Source organism: Pygocentrus nattereri, chromosome 14, assembly GCF_015220715.1.
Source record: "Pygocentrus nattereri isolate fPygNat1 chromosome 14, fPygNat1.pri, whole genome shotgun sequence".
Taxonomy (NCBI): domain Eukaryota; kingdom Metazoa; phylum Chordata; class Actinopteri; order Characiformes; family Serrasalmidae; genus Pygocentrus; species Pygocentrus nattereri.
In genome coordinates, this window is record NC_051224.1 from 6,389,087 (window position 1) to 6,401,845 (window position 12,759).

At 40.5% G+C, this 12,759-nt stretch overlaps 1 protein-coding gene across 1 annotated transcript in view; it reads right to left on the reverse strand.

Moving 5' to 3' along the window:
• Positions 1-4,238: 4,238 nt before the first annotated feature.
• The window catches only part of ntn1b (netrin 1b), an 82,346-nt gene continuing 73,825 nt past the window's right edge, over positions 4,239-12,759 (reverse strand). Inside the window, exon 6 of the mRNA XM_017705677.2 lies at positions 4,239-6,791. Coding sequence (XP_017561166.1) covers positions 6,469-6,791 — 323 coding nt within the window. The 3' untranslated portion in view covers positions 4,239-6,468. The remainder of the gene's footprint in view (positions 6,792-12,759) is intronic.

Here is a 12,759-nt window from a genome sequence, read left to right on the forward strand (position 1 = left end):
ACATTATGAATGACACTTCAACTTCAACACTTCAAGTATTCTGTGCGTGTTGTTCTGTTATTCTAGTGCAGCAGGGCTAAACAGAATAAAACCAGCATGCAAATGATGAAATGACCACTGGGTTGCATTGCAACATGGGAATTTAGCAAAACTCTTATTTTATGTTTTTACAAATTAGATAGTTTTGCTTGTATTTGTGATTATTACACTTCACTACTATGAACTATGAATGCCTAAACGTATTGCTGACTAAGTTAACTACCATAGCTTAGGTTAAGTCCAAAAACAATGAAAATATATTTCTCCGCCCTCAATGATAACTGGGAAGCCCACAGTTCCTCTTCATCATCCCAGACTTTCGCTATTGCTCTAACAGTGACTTCTAAAGGCTGAATTTCACCCCTTCTTGCCAGCATGTGAAAATGTTCGATACGTCCTTTTGGGGTGTCCCTTGGCAAGTGCCTTTTGACAAACACACTGGCTCGGGTGAGAAAACGACAAGGACGGCCGTTCTCATGAAAATCAGCGGCTCTAAGGCAAACAAAACAACATGTGAGGTGGCAGGAGTCCGATTTGCAGAGGGTTAATACTGGAGACGAGGGGCCCAAGAGCCCACATCAGTGAAAAGGACCTCAATGCTGTACAGCAGAGAGAGAGGGAGAGATAGAGCAAGAGAGACCCCCTCAAAATACAACACAAAAACCCAGCTTTGGCTCCTGAGTCTTAACAGAATGAAAGTGATCAAATTAGCGTTGGACGCTAGACTTTAAGAAGTTAAATGAAGTCTCTCATGGAGTCACTTCCCACCAAGACACAGGGTGAGAAAGCAAGAGAGGAGCTCTCAGGGTGAATTAACAGTCATCTAGTGTAGCTGGGGGGTGGGGGCAGGGAGAGAGAGGTGATTTGAGAGGTTCTCAGTGAAGGACTCAAACAGGGTCAGCAGAGTTCTTCTCACCAGAAGCTAATCCTGGCTGCCAGTTGCAGCCAAGCCAAGGATCCCATCATGGGTCCCCATGGTGGCGTGAAGCTTGAGTGGTCCTGCACTCAAGTTTTGTTTTTTTTTTAACTGCGATATACTGGGCTGAGAGAATGATGGCAGCACAGAAAGGCCATTGAAATGGAGACTGATTGAGGAGAACATAAGAAGGTCATTCATTTTATACATTGCACTAATTGAGTTCAGTCGTGGTTGCGCATGGAAAAATGACATATGGCTGGAAAGGGAAGGATTTCGTACTGTAGACGAATGATCATGACAGATATCTTAAAGTGATTATTAATTTGTGAACTACTTGGACCGTTTTGGCTTCTTCAACCAGAAAATGTTTTAGGTGTTGCCTGATGCCTGTTAACAGAAATAAAATAGTGGGAGTGTGTCTGGAATTAATGTTTTCAGAATGGGCTGGTGTGTGATTGTCTGTGTGTGCCTAGGTCCGTGCCACCCTTGGAATGTGACCCTGGAATGCTAGAAATGGATAAAGACATATCCTTATCCTAAAGCTTACTTTCCTGATGTCCTAAAGCCTACTAAATGGAAATGGAAAACATTTATCCTAATGAGAAATTCTGGTAAACCTTGGAGAAAAATAGTAACTTAGAACTTAGAAAAAGATGGTAATTAAAGAAAAAAGATGGCAATGGAAAATGGAATTCTGGCCTAAATTCTTATTTAAAATGGAATTCCGACCTAAATACTTTCTTTAAAACAGAATTCCGCCCTAAAACTAGATATTATAATGTTACGTCATCTTATGTAAAACTCAAAAGCACAGCAAAACATTATTTCACCTCTCCGGATCAGCAGTGTGTAAATTTAAGAAATATACATAGTTTTCATGTTTTTGTTTTCTCACTACAATGTTTAGCATGCATTACCTATCCCATGTCTTACTTGACACTGACGCTACAGTATCACACATTTATGGTGTCAGCTGAATAGCCTAGCCTTTGATCTACAGGCTATACAGACTAACTTTGTCACTGAACAAAACCTTATAAAATAAAACAGCAATTTAATCTCCATTGACCCCAAATTGGACATCACAGATGAGGTTTTGACCATTTTGGACAGAGGACAGAAACCAAATGGAAGTACATTTGTCTATTTAGGGAGGTAGTCAAATTGCTAATTGCCTCTACGGCTCATCTGATGAGTCATTTCTGTCATTCAAGTAAGTCCTTTTCTCCACTGTAATGATAATTTGATGACAGTTACTATAGTGATGTGGGTGCAACAAGTTATGAAGTGTTTGTATGTAATGATAATGATGAAAAATAGTAGCATACCTGAAAAAAAGTTTTCTCAAAGTACTATTGTCCTGATTTTATCTCTCTAGAAAACAAATATTCATCTTAAACAAAAGCTTATCTTACAAGTATAGTGAAACACTGTCTCAGTTATCAGGGAGCATATTCCTAACCATTCCATGTAATACTTTTGTCTGTAAAGTAGTCTTCAGAGGTTTTAGAAGTTTCTCAAGAATGGAGCATTTTTACATGAAACCACTCTGAATGTCTTTGGTTACATTGTAACCGTTTAATTATGCAGAGATTTTGAAAAATTGGTGCAATTCTCTTTTAAGGCAGGCATTCAGACCTTGCCTAGCTCAGCACAGTTTATGTTCAGCTCCCACAGCATGAGAGTTAAAAGAGGCTGGGTTGGAGATTTAGATACACGTCCCTACACACCCACCCTCACTGTGTTCCACAGACGTTAACAGTGTGCTGACGTATCGCTACCTTACCTACCACTCTAAAGCCACACACCCTCAGAGTTTATGGCCTATCCTTGATGCTCTGCGGTTTATAGAGGTGTCTGGAGCCAAAGTAAATCATGATGCAGCAAAGCATGATCTGCTGCTGAGCTTTGTTTAAGAAAATACGCCTGCAATCTTTTTTTGCAAGTGACATTTATGGCTTACACTAACCCTTCGCTGCGCCTTTAACAAGTCTCCCACACACTCACTTGACACTTGTGGTAAAGTTGAGCTTGGCCAACACGATGGACCTCAGGCATAATTAATGTTACTCTTATTGTTGATTTCTGAGTATACTCTGTTCTGTGTAGTGGTTAGAGATGGGAGGAAAGAGATGTTTAGTCAGTAAAATGTAGCTGCAATGCTTACTGCCTCTATGTATATTCTCAGAGAGAACAGTATGTCAACTAAAATTCTTGCTAACTTAACTGCAAACACCAGCGGGGAAGACTCACAGTTCTTTAGGCCTTTAAGAGAAGGCCTAATGATTTCTGTTGTATTAAACTCTGCAAGCACTGTATTAGTAGTCCTATTTCATTGAGAAGTATTGGTTAGAAATAAAACTGAAATTGTCAAACAGCCCAATGGAAAACTGTCCAAAAAGTTTCCTCAGAGATATATAGGTAGGTACAGCCAAGCTAAGCTCTCATTGGTTAGACCTTTAGGAGCTGGACTGAAGGCCAAACTACTAACATAATTTAAAACTGAGAGTGGAATCAACCAAAATTAAAACTTTTTCATTTACAATGGGTGGTATAAACTTAATGAAAAAGATCACTCTGGACTCCTGAAAGCCCTGAGGAGTTGTAGCCAATAATTAAGCTGTTCTAAATGGAAAACAGCAGTGGCAGCACTATGCCAGGGCTTTTTACAAAGAAATTACTGTAAAAGAGCCAAATGCAAGATAAAATATATGCCAATATGTCTAAAGTCAAGCTTCAAAATAAAACATGCAAACATGAAATGTCTTTTACAAGCTTCAAATTTCTGTGCATTATCTAGAACTGCCAAAAATGTTCATGTGAATCAGTGTTAGCTAAGTGCTGACATACTCCTAGAATTACCTAGTGGTGCTAGTACGTTTTAGCATTATCTCAGAGGAATTTAGTCGTTTATAGCCCAGACTGAAGGCCTAGCAGTCATAAGTAAGTTACGACTCACCACAGACGAGCACTAAATACTGGCTAACTAAATAACTACAAGCACTCAATACTTACCTATTCGCACTTTACTATGCCAACTGCTCACGGTTATATCTCAAAACATGTACAGGAAGCAACCAAGGGAACGTCGTGGTTCATTAAGGCATAAGAGACTTATTTCTTCTTGAGTTTACAGGGGTTTATTGAAAACAATCTCCAATTTCTCACTATCTGTACGTCCAATGGTTACAACTTGTTCTCAGCACAATATCTGACCATGTCGTAGACAATATCCAGAGACAGAAATGATAGCAACAATAACAAAAACAAAGGCATGTCATTCCAGGTAGCATTAAATATATTCATTTTTTATGAGAACCATTATATATTAGTATGAATTACAAGACAAAACACTGCTTTTATTTTTGCAAAGAATACAGCTAAACATCATTTACAGGTGGGAACATGAACAATGGCTAAGTGTTCATTCAGAACCTGTTCGGCAGAATAGTTCTCCAGGTAACTGGAGAATTGGTCAAAGTGTCCATGTTGGATGTTGGGTCAATATAGAATGGATATTCTTTCGAAGGCAACGTCAGAGTTCATAGCTTGGCAGTGACAGTGAGTGTGACTGTAAGAAATTCTGTTTACATGTGTATGTATATGATGTTAGAGGAAGGGGGGGTGGGGTGGGGGGGTGAGTGTGAGAGAGAGAGAGAGAGAGAGAGAGAGAGAGAGAGAGAGAAAGAATATGTAAAAGGTTTGAGTGTATGTGTGATATATTTCATTCTCATAGCACAGATACTGTACAAATTCCTCTCTAATTTATCAACTTATGTAAACAAAAAAGCCTAACAATCTTACTCTCCTGTTCAAACGTTAAGTTTCTGGTTAATAACATGAATATAATCTAGTTAGTGTCATACAAAAAAATATAACTATACAACTATACAAATAACAACAGAACAATACGTTCCACAGAGTACCAACAAATTATAGGCCTATGATTTATTATCCAAGGCAATACGAATCATAACGTCATGGTCTCCATCCTGTCAATAGTGTACATTTATTTTACTGTACTGTAATTAAGGCCTTTGCCAACTATATATTATGGACCATATGGCCAATAGTGTCATGATTACAGATGAAACGAAGTTCGTACAAGTTACAAATGGTTCAGGTTAGGGGTTAGCAGTAGGTTTTGGTCACTGTAGCTGTTCCTACTGCCTCATTTGAAGGACATGAAATTGGCACTTAAATTCACGCTCACACTGTAATTCTCCTTGAGATCAGACTGAAGGTAACTGCAACACGTCCAAATCTCATACAGACTTTTTTAGATGTTTCTTATATGCGTAAGGAGGATAGTAAAATAAGCTATTCAAGGAGATGAATTCCTCAAATTTTTACATGAAAAACTAAGAATTTTCTTTTTAAAATATTTTTGTACATTTTCAAATGTACAGAATTTTTACAATTTCAGAATTCTCAACACCAAAATCTCCCAAACTTTTAAAATGGTCAATTTCTCAGAATTTTATTTTTTTAATTTTCTGAATTTTCACAACTTCAAAATAACAGTTTAAATCGACATTTTCAAACATAATAAAGGCCATGTTTCAATGAATATTGAGAAACTGTGTTTAGGAAACAGCTCCCCCTGTAGGCATCAGGTTCCATATACTTTGAAAGTGAGACTGGATCTCAAAATGTGTCTGACATTTTTATCACAATCAGAAAAAGGATCAGGAAGAGGTTAAATATTATGCTTTCTTTATATAATCGGACTCACGCTATGGTAATCTACGGTCAAACATGTTATAATGTACAAGGCAAAAATCACTGCATTCGAAACAAAAAACATTCAGCTGACATGAATAGTGGTTCAAGCTGTTTTTGAAATAAATCACTCGTCCATGGCACATTCTGAACTGCTAAAATACTCAGCATCAGAAGCAATGAGGTATCGTCCACAATGCTGTACGTAAAAGTGGCGTCTATAAAAGTCGTTAGCGCATCCTTTATACATCTTTCAGATACCAGATACCAGTTCATATCAGATCACAGATGACCAACATATAGTGTATAACATATAATGTGTAACATATAATCCCCCAAGATCACCTTTCTTTTGTCACTAGACTGTTAAGATGTCATCAGCTCGAATAAGACAAGGACATGTACTGTGAGCTTCCTTGTCAAAAGACAAAACAGTCTGAAAGGGCATTGGCATCAAGAGATGTCACACAGTATTTTCTTTTTATGCTTTTAAAAAAAAAAAGGCCGGACAATTTAGGCTACATAAAAGTGAGACACACCAAAACGGATCACTCAAAAATGACTTAACACATGTAACATTAGGTGCAAACTCTGCAAAATCCACAATACGAAAAAATAGTAATCTCAAAGGAAAATACAAAAGAAAGACAGCTGAGGACAAAACAGTGAAATCTTGGGGTTCCTTCACAACAGTCCCTACAAAAGGCTAGCGATATGCATCTGCTTAGCAGCTCGGTCCATCCCTCCCTCCTTCCTCCATTCCTTCCACCTCCTGATGTGTGGTTCCTCTAGCACTTGCCCCTCTTGTCACGCTGCTGGAACTTGCGGAGCCGTCGGGCCCACAGGTCCTTCCAGGGGATGAGCAGGCTGCCTTTATCAGCCACTACGCCGCTCTGACCGCGTGAGTCGTCGTCGTCAGAGCCCAGAAGCAGGTATTTCTTCCCCGGCTTGATCTTGGGGCACTTGCAGGCCACGTCCTTGGCGCGCACCCACAGCAGCTGGTCACCCCGGCGGATCCGATGTTCGCCTTGTTTGTAGACCGAGATGATGTTGATGGTGAACTTCCACCACTCGCCTGCTTTGTCGCCTTTCAGCACGTGCACTTGGACAGCTGGAGAGAGGCACACATGCATTGATAGGTTAGGGGATATGAAGACTTAAGATAAATTGTAATAGATTCAGCACTGAACTACTCTCTAAAGTTTTAGAATGGGTAGTTGAGAATGATTAATATTGTATATCCTGGTTCACTGACATCACTAAAGTTTTCTTTAGTACAGAAGTTTATTTCAGTCCTAATATTAGCTGTAAGCATTGCACTGTACAAACGTAAACACCAGCTAAAAACAAGTCAGGTTCGACGCGGCTTCCAATATTACGGTTTTCATTATAGTAAACTCCTCAATCTGAAGAACTACATGCAGTAAATGAGAAACTTAAAGGAGAAAAGCAAAAGAACTTGGATAGTCTGTGGTTTGTAAACTATGCCAGTAAGCCTAACGGCCAATCCAGCTGAGATTTAAGAAAGTTTTAAAGGAATATGATCAGTGACGTACTAAAACGTAAGCTAAAGTAACAATTTTGCTGGTTAGCATAGCTAAACTACATGCTAGCCAAATTACATGCTACATGCTAGCTGTTTTGCCACTTTCCTTTACACACTGCATTTACTACGCGCAGTGCTTTGTTCTCTTGATCAAATTTTCTGCAATCTGCAAAGCTTGTTTCTGAAGTCATATCAAACCTAATGCTGTGGCGAGCTGCGGAACAATGGTACCGCAGTGACGACTGACCATAGCAAAGCGGACACGCACAAATTTAGGCACATAAGCTACAAGCAAATGTTCATTTACCACATTAAGGTTGGCATCCCAATTTAATTGGTTTCGTTTTTTTCACAGGTTGAAATTTCTTAGGTCTTGAGTCCACTTTCATGCGAGTCAGTCAACATGCAACTGAAGCAGGACTTGAGTTTGGGTCGCCAACTCGACTCACCATCTCTTGTTTTATGTGCTTTTGTCTTGCATGTCTTGAAAAGTAGCACAAATTTTGGATTTTAGTGCTTAGATCTGTGATTAGCAGCTGAGATCTACCTTCCTGCAAGCCACACCACAACTGGTCCAGGTAAATGAGGAGTTCTGAAGACGATTATTAGGCAGATCTAGTGTGGTGGATCAGGGGTTGGAACAAAACTCAGGAAGGTAGGCCCATGAACATTGTTTTAGACTCAGGCAGGCCTTTTAAGTTAGCTTATCATTCAAACACTGTCCCACATTTCTTCTAACTTTTCCCAGAAGGCCTTAAAATTAGTCAGCCTAACATGGACATGATGCCACATTCAGCCTCCACACGTTTGTGAACGTACTTTTAACCTGCCTTCTCCACGCATTCTTCCTATCAGCGGGAGTTTCAAAATGGCTGACTTGCTTTTTCTCAACCTCTCTCCTCCTTCTCTTCTCTAGCCCCGACCCCTGACCTTCCCTTGTTGTCCTGGCCAGCGTGTTCCGTATTGCAGCAACAGTTGCCATAGCGCTCGCAGCCAAAGACAATGCATGCCCGCAGCGAGTGTTTCGAACGACCCCTCCCCTTCCCCAGCGGGACCTGTTGTAATGTTGGGCTACAGTGGACGTAACCTTGGAAACGCTCTCTTTTCCTCCATCGGGCTTTAGAAAAGGGAAGAGGTGGAGGCGTACAGTACCTGTTTCATTTCTGCTCTTTTGCTTGCTGCTTGTTGACATATTGCTCATGTAAAAGTGTACCGCCTTTCAAAAGTTTGGGGACGTCTAGCTTTGTCACATTTTTAAAATAACGAGCTTGTTTCGATAAATGTTTTTTTATTTGATTGGCCTGCCAGAACGTCACGTATACTCTTAAAAAGTGACAAATGATGCCATAGATAAAACCACTTTTGGTTTCATAAAGAACTATGAAAAAGGTTTATGAGAACATTTTAGGGGTTTAAGAACCTCCACAAATGTAAATATTCCTCACACATCTCATTTACTCCAAGGCATCATTTTGGTACCTTCATTTTTCTTTGCTATTTTCTTTGGTAAAGAGTTTGTTGTATGTTTAACCCAGTGGGCCCTAATTTTTGTTACACAATTATGACCTTAGAAATAGCTAAACCTGCCTGCATTGTAGTCCATATAGTTACTGAATAACAGTAACAAGCCTGGGATTTTAAGGGGTGTAAACCACCACTGCAGCAAATCATTTTCAATATATGCTTTTGACAACAGACAATACAACTGTCAAAAAAGTATATACAGCATGGTATAAAAGTCAAAGACCACCTTTCATTTAGATAATTTCCTTTCAAATCAGTCATCAAGACCAACTTTTTTTTTTTTCAGTAGATATTTCTGTGGAGCTTAGAAAAGACTTTTCAATACTGGAGCAACAAAACAAATTGGTTCCCTTACAATGTTCATTAATGTGACAATGTAAGTAAGATGAAAGTTAATGGAAGTGAAAAACTAGGAGTTTCCAAAAATAGATTTTGAAAAGTTGAAAAGATGTAGAGAAAATGGCACCTGGATTGTGAGAGGCAGGAAAATATCTCTTCAGATTTCATTGAAAAACTAAAAACAAGTCTCCTGAAAAGAACTCTAAGGAAGGCGAAGGGTAGACACACTAAATAGTGAAAAAACCCCATTATATTTAGTTGTTGAGGCTTCTGTATAATTTTTCGTTTAATATATGTTCTACATTTTTCCCCTGATTTTGAATAAATTTGATTTCATGGACATTTTGTCTGGAGATTTAATGAATGGTGCTCTTTGACTTTTAAACAGTATATAAGAGGCAAAATTGACTCTAGTCATAAAGCTGAGTGGTATACCACTATGAGTAAATATGTGTTTTGAAAAAAAAAAAACATTGAAGATTGTCGAGAACTGTGAGAAGAGCTAGTAAAGCTGAAAAGGCCTCAGGTTAGGGAAACTGAGAGCAGGCACACAAAACCTTCATAGCAACGGTGCAAAGGCAGTGGAAGTTAAATAAATGACTTAATCTATAGAAAATATAAGTGCATACTTTTCTGGGAAACAAGTGCTGCCCGAGGGTCCGCAGCTAGACCAGCGTCACATCACTCTACACACATGGAGTCCAAGCGTGTGAGATAATCTGTTCTCAAGATGAAGTGGTTTGGTTGGGAATGTTCTAGAAAGGCCCAGAGGGGGCCTACCTAAGAGTCCCCATCTCACAATTAGAGAGAATTGACTCGGTTTGGAAGTGAGAGCATGCCTTCTGGTGTGAAACGCACAAACGTTAAAACGGAAGATGTTGAGAAACACAAGCAAGTACACACGCAAATGCTGACAGTGACCCACTAAAGGTGAATCGTGTTTGAGAAATACGCCATTTGGGGCTTTATGTAAAAGTGACAGGGGAAGTGCTGTATTTCCCCTTCTCTTTTTTTCTCTCCCCCACTGTTGAATGTGAGCACTCTTTAGTGATGGGGGCATGAATCGCCCCCTATAACAGAGTGGAATGTCCCGGCTGGGCAGCGGGGGGCCTGCTGTGAGCAAATTGCGCCCAATTTGAGAGAAGAAAAGAGAAGTGTTGGTGTGAGGAGAGCGCACTCCCACGGGCCTGCCATTCATCCCCACTGGCTCCCTGGGCCTGAGCCCGCTCCTCCGGCCAAAGAGAAGGAGAGAGATAAAAAGAACGGAGGGGTTTTCGGGGAGGGTGGCTGCGGAGGGGAGGCCACTATTTATCTTCCCAGCCACAGAGAAGCTTCCAGAAGAATCGTGGAAGTGTTCCGACCTCATCGGCTCGCTGGGCCTGTGAGCTGCAAGAGCAGTGTGAGAATCCATCGCCAGAGTCTCATTCTCTTCTCGCTCTCAATTCAGTGCAGGAGCCAGCCATGAGCTCACAGGCGGTGGTACACAGTGGTAAAAGAATCAGGGAAGATGGGGAGAGTGAATAAAACCACGTCCATTAGCTTTGCAATTGTCAGTTAGCACTGGGGTCAGTCGTGTCCCCTTTCAGACAAAATACACAGCTTTTTTTTCGTGGCCATTTTCCATCCTCAAAAGCACTGTAAAACATGAGCTACTCAGTGTTGGTCATTGTATGGAATGCTAAATAATGAATAATTTATTGGTGCTATCTATCTATCTATCTTTCTATCTATCTATCTATCTATCTATCTATCTATCTATCTATCTATCTATCTATACATATATATATATATATATATATTGGAGACTGTGGCTCTGTCTAAAAGACAGGAGGCTGAGCTGCAGGTGGCGGAGATGAAGATGCTGAGATTTTCGTTAAGATGGACAAGATTAGAAATGAGCAGATCAGAGGGAGAGTGCAGGTGGAGCAGTTTGGAGATAAAGCCAGAGAGGCCAGGTTGAGATGGTTTGGACATGTGTTGAGGAGGAATAGTGGATATATTGGGCAAAGAATGTTGGAGATGGAGCTGCCAGGTAGAAGGAGAAGAGGTAGACCTCAGAGAAGGTTTATGGATGTAGTGAAGGTGGACATGGAGATGGTTGGTGTGAAAGTAGAGGAGGCAATGGATAGGGCAAGATGGAGGTAGATGAACCGCTGTGGCGACCCCTAAAGGGAGCAGCCGAAACAAGAAGAAGAAGATATAGTATCTCACAAAAGTGAGTACACCCCTTCACATTTCTGCAAATATTTTATTATTTTCATGTGATACTATAGAAATGGCCCTGCGATGGACTGGCGACCTGTCCAGGGTGTATCCTGCCTTTCGCCCGAAGACTGCTGGGATAGGCTCCAGCATCCCCCCGTGACCCTGACGGAGAAGCGGCTTAGAAAATGGATGGATGGATGGATGGACTATAGAAATGAAATTTGGATCTAACTTAGTCAGTGTGCAGTTTGTGTAGCAGTGCAGATTTACTGTCCTCTGAAAAGAACTCAACACACAGCCATTAATGTCTAAACAGCTAGCAACACAAGTGAGTCCACCTCACAGTGAACAGGTCCAAATTGTGCTCAAAGTGTCAATATTTTGTGTGACCACCATTATTATCTAGCACTGCCTGAACCCTCTTGGGCATGGAATTCACCAGAGCTGCACAGGCTGCTACTGGAATCCTCTTCCACTTCTCCATGATGACATCATGGAGCTGGTGGATGTTGGACACCTTGCACTCCTCCCCCTTCCACTTGAGGATGCCCCACAGGTGCTCAATTGGGTTTAGGTCTGGAGACATACTTGGCCAGTCCATCACCTTTACCTTCAGCAAGGCATTTGTCATCTTGGAGGTGTGTTTGGGGTCGTTATCGTGTTGAAAAACTGCCATGTGGCACAGTTCCCGAAGGGAGGGGATCGTACACAATTTCACGTCAGACCACTCTAAATGACTATTAGGTTACCTATTATAGGATGAGTCAGTCACTCAGAGCGATACTAACTAGCACAGAAGTCTTTTAACTGATAGTAAAAGCCCATTGAGCTGTTCTATAATGTTGCATTTGTGGCAATTTGGAAAGATGCAGTAGCTCTTTACATGTCTCAGGAAGCTAGCTTTGTAGCATTGTGTAATTGTTTTTTCATTAGTTTAAATTAAAGATTAAATTAGAGCAAATATGCAAGCAACCTAACGCTGTGGTGAAATAAGTCAATATATGATGCCCTCAAACATGTCTATCTTGATCTGCTATATACAGCTAACGCATATAGCCTAGGAGTCACATATTTATATCCACTCTTTTCTGAAATTTGGCCATTGATATTTAGGCACCAATATGGCGCAGGCTCAATAACAAAAGGTTAACAAGCTTAAAATAGGAAGATTATATCTGAATGAATAGGCAACATGAAGATAGTGGGACTGATCCTCTGTTCACTGTGTGGAAAGTGCACAACACCAACACCAGAGAGAGAAAGAGGCTGAGATAGAGACAGACTGACATTTACATTACATTTTGATTTATTCACTTAGCAGACACGGCCTCAGCCAGAGCAACCCCCACAAAGTGCAAACAATGGAAGTCAAATTGAATCTGCACGGATTTATGGCCTAAAAGACAAGAGTCCCAGTCTAGTTAAATAAATGCAGACCATGAGGCCGAATAATACTTGGAGACTT